The 12,431-nt window shown below is 40.8% G+C and overlaps 1 protein-coding gene across 1 annotated transcript in view; it reads left to right on the top strand.

Moving 5' to 3' along the window:
- The window catches only part of dchs2 (dachsous cadherin-related 2), a 31,354-nt gene extending 22,484 nt beyond the window's left edge, over positions 1–8,870 (top strand). Inside the window, exons 17-20 of the mRNA XM_031729814.2 lie at positions 1,112–1,242; positions 1,391–1,677; positions 2,461–2,602; positions 5,224–8,870. Coding sequence (XP_031585674.1) covers positions 1,112–1,242; positions 1,391–1,677; positions 2,461–2,602; positions 5,224–7,820 — 3,157 coding nt within the window. The 3' untranslated portion in view covers positions 7,821–8,870. The remainder of the gene's footprint in view (positions 1–1,111; positions 1,243–1,390; positions 1,678–2,460; positions 2,603–5,223) is intronic.
- Positions 8,871–12,431: the final 3,561 nt, after the last annotated feature.

Below are 12,431 nucleotides of genomic sequence, written 5' to 3'. Positions count from 1 at the left end.
AAATGGAATCAGCTAAAGTGGCATAGTACAACAATTATTTTGGTGGCATTTTACAATCTTCCTACAGTCCTGGTGAAAAGAAGATACACCTTCTTTCATTTCTAAGCTTTTACATATCAGGATATAATAAAAATGATCTGGTTCTTAGCAGGTCTTAAGATCGGATAAATATAATATCAGATGAATCACAAAATGGGGCATATTACAGCCACTCTGCCTCCTGAGCTGCAAAACCTCTGGAACAATGTCTGCTGGAAAGATAAGATCAAATGTCTTGTTAGGTGAAAACCACACACAGCATATTTGCACAAACAATAGTCAAGCATGGTGGTGGAGGGGTGATGATTTGGGACCTGGGCACCTCGCAGTCAGATATTTGTATACCAAGTAATCTAGACTCAAATATAAGGCCATCTGCCTGACAGGTGAAGTCTGAAATTGGGTCATGTAACAGGAACTAGATCCCAAGCACGGCAGCAAATCTACAAAACAAAAGGCAAAAATGAAAAGAATGAAGGCGTTGCTCAGTCAAAGTCCAGACCTCATCCTGATAGAAATGCTGTGGCAGGACCTTAAGAGAGCTGTGAATAAACAAATTACCTCAAACCTCAATAAACTGAAGAAACATTGTGAAGCAGAATGAGGCAAATTTCCTCCACTTCGATGTGGGAGGCTGATAAAGTCATACAAAAACGATTAGTTCAGGTTATTGCTGCCAAAGGTGGTGCTACAAGCTACTGAATGATGGAGTGTACTTAGGTTTTTCACATGGCTTAAATAAATAATGATATGGTGTAATATGTTGTTGTTCACCTGAGGTTGTATTTATCTGATCTTAAGACCTGCTAAGGACCAGATTATTTTTAATGTATTTTTATTTGTAAAATTTTAAAACTGAAAGAGGGCGTACTTTTTCTACCATGACTACAGGTGAAGATTTTTAGGATTCAAGGGAGCAGCAGGTTGTTTTTTTTTTTACAAAGTACTGATTTGTCTCTCTTAAAAGAAGGGGCCAAGAGTCAACAGACCTGCTCAGCTGAAAAATGGATTTGAGAATTTGACTAAAAACCAGTTGTATTATTTGCTAATTTCCTACCTATCTATATTACAGGCTGGTTCTACAGGCAGCAGACAGGGGGAATCCTCCACTGAGCAGCACCGCCACCGTTAGGGTCCAGGTGGTAGATGTCAATGACAACAGCCCTGCAATTCCCCCCATGGAGCCTGTACTTATAACTGAGAGTAAGCCTAACTCCTGTCAATGCACTGCTCTTCCATTTATTTGAATGGCAGAATCTCTTCAGTACATCAACACTTACAGTTTTTGTAGGACAAGATTTAAATCCAAGTTCATTGTAGTTAAAACTACAATCTGCTATTCTCTGCCTAGATCTGCCAGCAGGATACATGGTGACCCAAGTGACTGCAAATGACGTTGACCTGAGCTCGACTATCACCTACAGCTTCTCAGACAACAGCAGCACCAATATTCCCTTTGCTATCGACCGGTATACTGGCGTCATTACCCTGACTCGAGCCCTGGACTACGAGGAGCAGACAGAGTACACTCTGACGGTCTGGGCGTCTGACTCAATTCACCAGACCAACGGAGAGGTTAAAGTTCAAGTGCTCGATGTCAATGACAACGCTCCAGTGTTCACCCAGGACTCCTACCAGGTGCAGATATAAGAGTTTTCAGTCAGATGGTTGAAAGCATTCATAATCTTAATTATGTGGTACTCAAAACATGCTCCTCTTTATATTTATATATATATAAAAATCCCCTCTCGCCCCTGTGGGCGGGCTATCCTTCAAGCTCGGGTCCTCTAGCAGAGGCCTGGGAGCTGGAGGGTCCTGCGCAGTATCTTTGCTGTTCCTAGGACTGCGGTCTTCTGGACAACACCATATATACTATATACCAGCATGTATGTATATATATATATATATATGTATAGGTAGATAGATAGATAGATAGATAGATAGATAGATAGATAGATATATGGTGATGGCTAACCAACCTATAGACAAATAGAAGAAGACGGCCGTAGTGATAGATGTAGCGATACCGAATGACAGCAACATCAGGAAGAAGGAAGACAAGAAACTTGAGAAGGGCTCAAAGAAGAGCTCGAGAAGATGTGGAGGGTGAAGGTAACAGTGGTCCCAGAGGTAATAGGAGCACTAGGTGCGGTGACTGCCAAGCTAGGCGAGTGGCTCCAGCAGATCCCAGGAACAACATCGGAGATCTCTGTCCAGAAGAGCGCAGTCCTAGGAACAGCTAAGATACTGTGCAGGACCCTCAAGCTCCCAGGCCTAAATTAGAATCATTTTCCTAAAAGCCCATGGCCTAATTGAATGAAAGTTGGAAAATATATGTAAAGGGTAAAAACCCAGTACATTTTTCAGTAGATTTGGAGAACTTTCTGCAGATGTGATTTGCTCCTTGTTTTTCTCTTGGAGGTGGAGTTGTCAGAGCTGGTCTCAGCAGACACGTTTGTCATGTCCGTGTCAGCTACCGACAGAGATTCTGAACTCAATGGCAAGATCAGCTACAGACTGCTTTCATCTCCCCTGCAAGGCTTTTACATCCAGCCAGAGGATGGTAAGGAACAGTGCAACTCACGAAAAGGGAAAGTGCTCCCATAACATGATGTATGAACACTGAGAGCAAAAGATTACTCTATACTCTGTGCGCACATGTATATAGCACATACAGCATTTACGTATACCAGAGTTACTTTTACTTCATACTCTACTGATATCAAACGTTATGACTGTCAGGTGGTCTGATTTCTATATTCAGGAGTTGCTGTCTACATTGAAGGTATCTTTACTTGCACAGTTAAAGTCATGCATGCCTTAACCAACGGCACACAGAAAACCTGATTGGGAGCAGCTCAGGATACAGCAGGAAATGATACTTAGACTTTTTCTTCTGCCAGTAGCATTTTTGCAATGTGGAAATATATTTTTGAAGTCTTGTGCTAGTGAGGTTCTTGGACAAGAAAGAAAAAAAGCCAATTAGAAGTCAGCGAGATAGAGTGCTTTGGATGAGCCGTGCCCGTGTTATTATCTCCCTTTTAAGAATCCCTAAACCCAAGAAAGAAGATAAATCCTACATAGCTGAAACCAAACCAGCTCCCCTCAATTCTGGCCAGTTCTCTTTCACTTAAGAGTAATTTATGGGCTTTTACCAGGTTTGAACCCCAAATTTAATATCAGAGAAATGCATTTGCCCTGTTTTGTGGTGAGAAGCACTAATGGAAATTTGCAGCAATGTTGCCGAGTATGGTGCTTTCTGTGGTACGGTGTGTCTCTGTTAGAGTAGAGCCTCAGAGTGAATGCAGTCATCCTGTAGAAAACCTTAAGTGGCACTGAAGTGGAATAATAAATTGGATGAACAGACACTTTGTTGCAATTCACCAAGAAAATTGCCCTTCCACTCAGCACATGGAAATCATGTTGCAATGCTGTGTCTAATGACCAGGGCAGTTTTGATTTAACCCTTAATAAATTGTTAGATTGTTACAATACACTGATCTTAAGAGGAGCAAATCCTTCAACTGTATATTTCTTAAACCAAGGTCAGGTCTTTGAATTCAGTGAAGAATACTTTGGTCTAAATGACCATATACCCATCAAATTATTTGCATTTGGTGGGCCCCCTTTAGCTTGTTGATATATTATTCCAACATGATCTAACTGTTCAAAAAGAGCTTCTTTTCATATCAGGATTGTTCGCCTTTCTTATTCTCCAAGTGCTTCTTGAAATTCCCAGTGTGCATTGGGATCATTATTCTGCTGCATTAAGTCTGTTAATCCATCTTCACGAAGAAAAATGAAGCATCTGGTGTTGTGCTGCTCCTCCAGGGTCAGATGAAGTCCATTCAGGGAAAGTGACCAACTCCAAAATAACCAAAAAACCCTTGAAAGTTCCCACCAGCATGTTGCACTGTGAATTTTTCTTCCATGGCAGAGTCATTATCTCTAGTCTTTGTTTTCTTGTATACACATTTCGGTTGCTACCATAAGCTGAGAGAAGAACAGTTTGTTTAGAAATCATTATGGGTGCTTTACAGATTACACTTCCCTGAAGATTTGTAGTCTTGATTTAGTCATTTCTATATCTGTGATGAAGTTTTCTGTCCGTCGGGCTTGATGTATTGATCTTCTGATTACTTTTCGTCTAACAAATCGTGCTTTATAAAAATATTCTATTTTTCTCCCGAGAGGAGGGGGTGATGTAATCGGTAGATGCCAAAAACAGCTCGAACTCATGGTCACACTAAAGTCAGTAAAACTTTATTTTACCCACATTTTTTTATGGATCGTCTTCAAATTCCACAACCTCGTATTAGACCTCGGGTGACATGACTGCCTTGGTTGGCTAAACATTTGACCTTCGTCGTTATAGCCAAAGATCAAAGTTGACCTTGGAAAAATAATTTCAAGTAACCATTTCGAGTAATATATCGTATGAAAGGGCATGGAGAGAACTGTACAACTTACTTTTTAGGTTTTCAGTGTAACGCCTTATGACGTCACAAAGACACCATAACAGGCCGATGTTGTCACATTGTAATGAAAGCAGGCTGACGTCAGCATGTTGTAATAAAAACATCAGAGTTTTAGTTTAGCCCCTGGCCTTCGGTGGAGTTGTGCTCTCAGAGTGCTCTTGTTTCACTATGTTCTGTTTTAAGTGTTGTCAAAATATCTGATTATTACCAGATTTGGTGGTCATGAAAACACTACGGTTTTTACATGTGGTTTCAGACATTCGGATCAACAACATTTTGAGTGATGTTACTGACTACCTGAAGTTTTATCTTTGTTCCCGTGCTTGCCGATATATACATTAAAACTCATTGTTAGATGCAGCAATATATTTCTGTCATAGATGATCATAGCTGGGAAGACTGCAGGCTAAACCAAACCAAAACCAAAGCACTAAACTATGAGCTAAACTTCCAAAGAGTTGAAGAGTTTTGCAATATTTGACATTTATTGTAAAAAAAAGTTATATCCCCTTGTTGAAAAACAAAGATTTGAATAAAGCCTTTAAGCTTTATATTAATTTAGGCTTTATTTTGAGCCTATGATTATATGCTAATAGTCCTGTTCATGACTGTTACTGCCTTAAGTAACAGTCATGAATAACTCCTTTTACTTAACACATTAGAATGTTAGAACCATTAACTGATGGGAATATATTCTATTTTGCAGGGTCTATTTTTACTAACAAGCCCTTAAAGGCCATCACAAACAGCAACCTGATCCATCTTCTGGTTGAAGCTAGAGATGGAGGAGATCCTGTGCAATCCACCGTTACCTCCATAGACGTGCTGATTTTGGACACCAACGACCACGAACCTTCGTTTTACCAGGACATATATACACTCACCGTCCCGGAGGACACGCCTATAGACACTACCCTGCTGACTCTTTCTGCAGAGGACCAAGACTGGAGCCCTGAAAATACCTATTTGGACTATACCATCACCAGGGGAAATGAGGAGAAAAGATTCTGTCTGGAAGTAAAAATGGTTCAGATTGAGAATCAGATTAAAAATGTTGGAAAGCTTGTTCTTTGCAACGCTTTAGACCGTGAAACTACTGAGAGCTATGCATTAACAGTGAGTGTTTCAGATCGAGGCATGCCTCCACTGAACAGCTCTACCGTCGTCATGGTGACTGTAACGGACTGCAATGACAATGCCCCTGTGTTTTCCAGCACAGAGTACCATGCACAAGTAAGTGAAAACAGCCAGTTAGGTACCAAACTGGTCCAGGTCAGTGCCCACGATCCCGACCTCGGAACCAATGGCCTGGTGCGGTATGATATAATTTCTGGGAACAGTAAAGGTCACCTTAAGCTTGATCCTCAGTCTGGCCTCTTAGTAGTCAACAACTCTCTCGACTATGAAAAAGACTCAAAATACATCCTCACCATCAGAGCATCGGATGGCGGCAAATCATCTGAAAACCATAAAGTGGCATTTACGATTGTTTTCATCACGGTGTTGGATGAGAATGACAATACCCCATATTTCATGTTTCCTACAGTTAACTGCTCTGTGCTGGAGAACCTCCCTGCATTTACCCACGTATGTTCTGTTCACGCTGTTGACAATGACTTAGGCCCTTATGGGCAGCTCACCTACTCTGTTATGTCCTCCTGCTTCATGAACTATGGCAGCGGTAACCCAGAGAGGAAGGAGGCCTTTGCTATCGATCCCCTGACAGGCGACATTCACACCAGACAAACCTTTGACTACGAACGAGAAAGCGAGTACTGTTTTATAGTGGAAGCCAGAGATAAAGGTGACAAAGCTGCTACAGTGAGAGTCCAAGTGAATATCAAGGGAGTGGATGAATTTAGTCCGGTCTTTACCCAGAAGCAGTATCACTTTCTGTTGCCAGAAAACATCAAGCCTGGTGATACAGTCGGTTACGTGATGGCCATGGACCATGATGGAGGTGTGGACGGGGTGGTGGAGTACTCACTTGTGAATTCGTCACCCTTTTTCTCCATTAACAGAACAATTGGGGCTATCTTTGTCTCTGGTCCTGTGTATCGTAGGGCAGGCAGCCAGGACATGGTAGAACTGGTTATTTCTGCAGCTAGTCCCAGGTTAGGCTCCAGGACTACAACCTGCCTGGTTTTTGTCAATATCTCTAGTTCAGCTGAAGCACTAACTGGAGTTCCCCTGGATACTCATATGCTCAGTTTGACTGTTTCATTAATCATGTTTCTCTTTCTGCTTATCATTTTTGTGAGCTTGGTTCTCAGATGTAAGCTCAAAGATGCAGCCATCAGAAAGGCTGCTGCCATTGCTGCGCACTTGAGCCATGGCACAAGCTCGCTCACGAGATCTAATAACCAAACACAAAGTTCCATGTCTTTGCATGACATTACACGCCCAAGCATCATGGTGACTAAAATGGACATCTCAAACCCGTACAATCCATCAGACTCGAGCGGGCGAGGTTCAGCGGAAGGCGAGACAGCTGAGGACCAGGAGATCAAGTGGATCAACGAGTACCCCTGCCGTAAAAGAAACGAACCTGCCCAGAAGTCCACAGAGATCCCAGACTCTGCCTTACTAGGAGATAATATCTCTTGCAGTTCTATCGATGTAGGACCAGAGCACATCTTATCAGTCAATAAATGTTTAGTCTCAGGGTTAGCCAGCACAGAAAGTCTCCACCACTTCAAAGAGGAAGGAGGAGGCGAGGGACCACTTCCTGGAATACTCAGGATGAGAGATTTAAAGGAGAACATGGGGATAAAAGGGTTCGCCCCCCTTTCTGAAGCCCAGGCCTCTGCAGATTCTCTCTCCTCACTGGTGTTTCTAGACGAGGAGTTGCAAGGTAGCTACTGCTGGGACTACCTTTTGGACTGGGAACCCCGTTTCCAGACTCTGGCCTCCGTATTTAGTGATATCGGGATGCTCCCTGATGAGGAACTTCAAGGTGGCCGTGAGGACTTAGCAGCAGAATCGAGTTGTCTCATGTACCCACCACCTCTTATAACAGGGGTAGCACAGCCGGGCATAAGGACCGTTCCTCCACGAAAGCCGGGGCGTGTGCCAAGCCTCGCCAGACGACCCTCTTACCGGAAATATGCTTATTCCCCCTTAGCCAGGAACACTGGACTTACCCCTTCAGCTATGACACCTAATTTCTCCCCATCACTGTCTTCGCTCACTATAAGGACCCCCAGTGCCTCACCAGTTGTCTCAGACACTGGAGTTGGGGGGATCAGACTTGAATCAGGACCCCTCACTGCTAGCCTTTTAGAGGCAGAAATACAGGTATAGCCAAAAATTGTAAGTGGCATCACTTTCATTTACGATTCACCTTTTGAAGGTTTTTTAGGAGACACTGCACGGTTTGGTTGTGATTTTGCTGAGATCATTTCCATAATAGCCCCATTGTCCACTTGTATGGTTTTAAGGGGGTGATACAGTAATACAACGCAATAATATCCTATTGAAGTTATTGTAGTGGTTTGCATTCCGGGCGACATCGTAACTCACTTCAGTAAAAATACTAAATTAATATCTGGAAAACTCGGACTGAAACCTGTCTTGCATTACATTCTTGTTATGTACATGTCTGAAAAAGAGCAGATGTTCTAGTCAGCAATTAATTACCGAATGTTTTATTGTAAACATGTATATGAGCAGAAAATGAAACACTTTGTTATTGCAGTTGGTTGCAGCTTCTAAATGGAAACTTTTTCATGGTTGATTTAACTTTAATAACCAAAGAAAGGCAATATTTTTCTGTGGTTAGCTATGTTAGCTGCTTCCTGGAATAATAAAAAATGGTATTTTGAATCCAGGCCTTTTTGCCTCCCTTTTTCATATAATCTCTCAATAAATCCCAGTGAGAAACAGAATAAATTTTATTCCTTCAATTTAATACTTTAATACTTTTAAAGCTAAAAGAAAGGCTGGGTGAGTGCAGCTAGCTCTCAAAACCAAAATACAGTTCAGGAATTCCTCACTGGTGCAAAGTTTGTGCAGATTATACTGTTTCTGCTGTCCCTATTCATAAACCAGTTCCAGATTTTTGTAATTTTCTCATGATATATATTCATGATTGTTTCTGTGTGCTGTCTGTAAACTATGGCCACCCTGTTAATAAACAGCACTTTATGTATAATTTTCAGAGAAATGTATGATCTAAATATTAAAACATTTGTAAGTAAATAATTTTTAATAAAAAAGTTTGTCTTGTTTTTTTTGTCATATTGTGCTACTTCTTTTGGGTAATTTGATTTGCATGTGTATGTATTTCCTTATTTCCAGTGATACATTTTTTTTTTCCTCACTGTAACTGAGAATCAGTGAAATGAACCACTAATAAAGACAGTATTCTTGTGGTGGGGCAATAATAAAACAGCTCTTCAAATGCATTTTTGCAACAAATACATTAAACTTGTATGATGTGTTTTCCCAGGATATTGCATTTTACGCTTCAGGAGGATTTCTTTTCATGAATCTGGTCTTTCACATGGTCCACTTCAATATTTTGCATCTGAACAGTAACAAGAGTTTAAATTCTTTGATAATACTTTACATAAGAAAAATGGGATAAAGGTTTTCAAACTATGTAAACAGTTGTGGTGGTGCACAGCGCTATCACAGATTCTGTTCTTATTCTTCAATTTTAGGATGCTGATGTGAACATTTACATCCTGTATACATGCTTTTTATAGACCAACACTATAATATATGTACACTCTCCAGCCACTTTGTTAGGTACACCTGTTAAACTGTTTGTTAATGCAAATATGTGTCTATCAGCCAATCAAAGGGCAGCAAATCAGTCCATTTAGGCATGTAGACATGGTCAAGATGACCTGTTAAAGTTCAAAGTGAGCATCAGAATGATGATTTAAGTTACTTTGCCAGAAAGGACGGTCCTTTAGTATTTCAATAACAGCTGATTTGTCCACACAACCATTTCCAGGGTTTACAAAGATATAGCGGCAGCAAATCTTTGCCTGGTAATTAAACCTCAAAACATCAGAATCTGGCTCTTCTAACGTGACCATTAATTCAGGTTATGAAACAAATTGATTAAAATAGAGGAAAGCCAATATCATCACTAGCATATTTCAACCTAATACTGATGGATTACAACCTTAATAATGAGTTATTGTTGTTATGTTTCCCCTTTTATTTCAGGTTTTAGAGACCTCACATCTCTCCTTTCTTGTTTAAATGATCTGAAAGTGGTTCAACGTGGCTCCACTTGGTCTGCTGTTAATCCAAGTGTGCTGCCTTTGGGCAACATATGAGCCGAGGAAGCTGAAGAGCTAAAGTCTTTATCAGATAGTTTCACAGAAGATAATAAACAGTCGAGCCTTGAACTATACTGGCCAAGTGTGCCCTGCATGTAGCCATTGAAAGATGTATAAGTATTTATTGACTTAGCCAGCCTCTCTACTGCACATCGCAGGGCTTTGACAAGCTTTCCACTCTTCTGTATTTGTGATTTCAGTGGGTCTCTGGCCTCAGGACCACGGTGATGAAAGATATCTCTAACTATATCAGGTGATCTGGCAAAGCAAGCTTGTGTGTCTCAGCACATAGCTCAGCAGTCCCTGCACCAATGTTAAGAGTTATTCAGTGGATCTTTATAAAACGCTGCCCATCACTCAGGCAGTCAGGTATGAGTATGTTTACAAAGAAGGGCCAAGAAGTCTCAACCGCACTAAGATGTTTCACTAAGAGAGGTTTGTGAATGATGTTGAACACATGGTTGAGAAATTTTAACGTCATATTAGGCTGGCTTAAATCATCGGCATGACCAGATTGTTCAGATTGTTTATCCACTGTGTGTTAAAATATTACATAAATGTTTATGTGGACACAAGGTGACCACATCCAGCAAAGTAAATGTGAGGCATGCAGACTATGTTTGTGTGTTACAATGTTGCTGAAAAGGTAGTCTAAAAAATCACAAATATCTCACAAACTGCAGGCTAGAAGTTTGGCATCCAGCATGTGAAAGACAAATCTACTCGGTTTAACTCGCTCGCTAAAGCATTCCAATAAGCATACGCCAAAGTCTATTTTTATCATGTTATCTGCTATTATTGTTATCTAGCGTCTGTGCGGTCTGGTAACAGTCTTGGAGTTTCAGCAGGCTTACATCACTACCACTCTTTTTGAGCCACACATTTTTTGTGATACTTGGCATGTAAAGGGTAAACTGGTCCTTATGTAGCACATTTCTATTTTATCTGCACACTCAAGGCACTTGCCTCATTCACACATTCATACAAGCATTTTTTTTCTATGTAAGTGCTTTCTATCTAACGATGGATATGTTAGGAGGTTTAGTATCTTTCCCAAGGATTTTTGGCATGCCCCGCTCTATCCCCTGAGCTACAGCCACCCTGTGTCACTTCATGTCACATGTACCATAGTCATGGTAATGTTCAGCAGCAAAAGACAGTGATAAATAGTGCTGTCCACTGCTATCTTCACAGCCATAAGTTATGACAGCGAGAAATTAGAAAGTGTAGAAAATGGGACATCGTCTTACTGAACTGAAGGCCTGAAAGTCAGATTCTGACGCAATTCTGTTTAACTTCAAAGGCCAGACTGACTCTGTGCAATAACCTATTGTTTTATGTTTGAGAGGAGACTTTGTTATACCATAACCCATAGAAGCTGTAGTAGCAGTTTGTCAGGCAAGTAAGTCAGCTTTTGACATGTTAATTGAAGACTTGCTATAGGCTGATTTAAGAGCCATATGTTTTACAGCCATTAGATTCTTCTTGAGTTCTTCCTGCTGTGCGTCATTAAGCGCAGTACTAGATCTATTTGAAAATTCCAAAGATTCGGCCATCGAGAGGTCTGGAAACGAAGGCAGTCTGTTTTAAACAAAGAGAGAGCCACAGCTGCCTCTAAAACCTCCTCCTCTCTTCTACTCCACAACCACTTCAGACGCTTCTCTTATGTACACATCTGAGCTCACTCCTTCACAACAAACATTTAGCACATCTTGAAGTGTAGTCACTGAGAGCAGCAATAAACAGTTTCGCCTTCAAAGAGCCGATCGTCTTGTCCCGTCACACCGTTTGACACGTTTTGAACGGTGGATGTTTGGGTCTTGGGATCCAGGAGCATTGCTCCCTGAACAACGATGGTAATTCTGCAACCTTTACCCTTCTTACGAGTCAGACGTATGCATTCAGCTCAGTAAGCGACTCTTTAATTTTCACTGTAATGTGCAGATGGTTGAAGTGTAAATTAAAAGCCTATCGCCTTATGTAAAAACAACATATAAATATATATATATATATATACATATATTGCCAACAGCTACAGAAACAGACATGTTTCCTGGTGTGCACAAAGAGAAAAGTCTGTTTATTGTGTATTTTGGGTGAGACTGAAGGCAAAGCACAGTACATTTTATTGCTCATTACAAGATGATTTAAGGGTGGCATAAAATGTTCCTAATTCTGATGCGCTCCTCTGGATACGTGATTATAAGAAACTTGAGCTGTGTTTTGGGTAGGAAACTTTTTGTGCGGTTAATTTTATTTGAGCTCAGGACCAGAGACAAAGCTCTTTGTTTTTTTATTATATGGAGGGTTTTTTTCTTGTTTATATATTTTGACAAATGCATCACCACCACTACCAACGCAAGGCAACTTATATAAGACTATGAGCTTATACTAGATCGTCTATTGTCGGATCAGGTCGAGCTAATGCTATTCCTCCTGAACCAGGTTTTCCTAACGAAAAGGAGGAAAAGAAGAAAAAACGTTCCTTCGGCCTGATCAACTGGAAGAAGAGGCACTGACAAATAAAACCCAGCTGTGTTCTCCTCCTGGATTGGATTTCATATTTATCTCTATTTGCATTCTGTTGAGATATATGCTGGCCTCTAAACAAGTTTTG

This window comes from Oreochromis aureus, linkage group 6, assembly GCF_013358895.1.
Source record: "Oreochromis aureus strain Israel breed Guangdong linkage group 6, ZZ_aureus, whole genome shotgun sequence".
In the NCBI taxonomy this organism is placed as follows: domain Eukaryota; kingdom Metazoa; phylum Chordata; class Actinopteri; order Cichliformes; family Cichlidae; genus Oreochromis; species Oreochromis aureus.
Note: the sequence above shows the minus strand (reverse complement) of the source record. Positions and strands in the feature narration are given on the sequence as shown.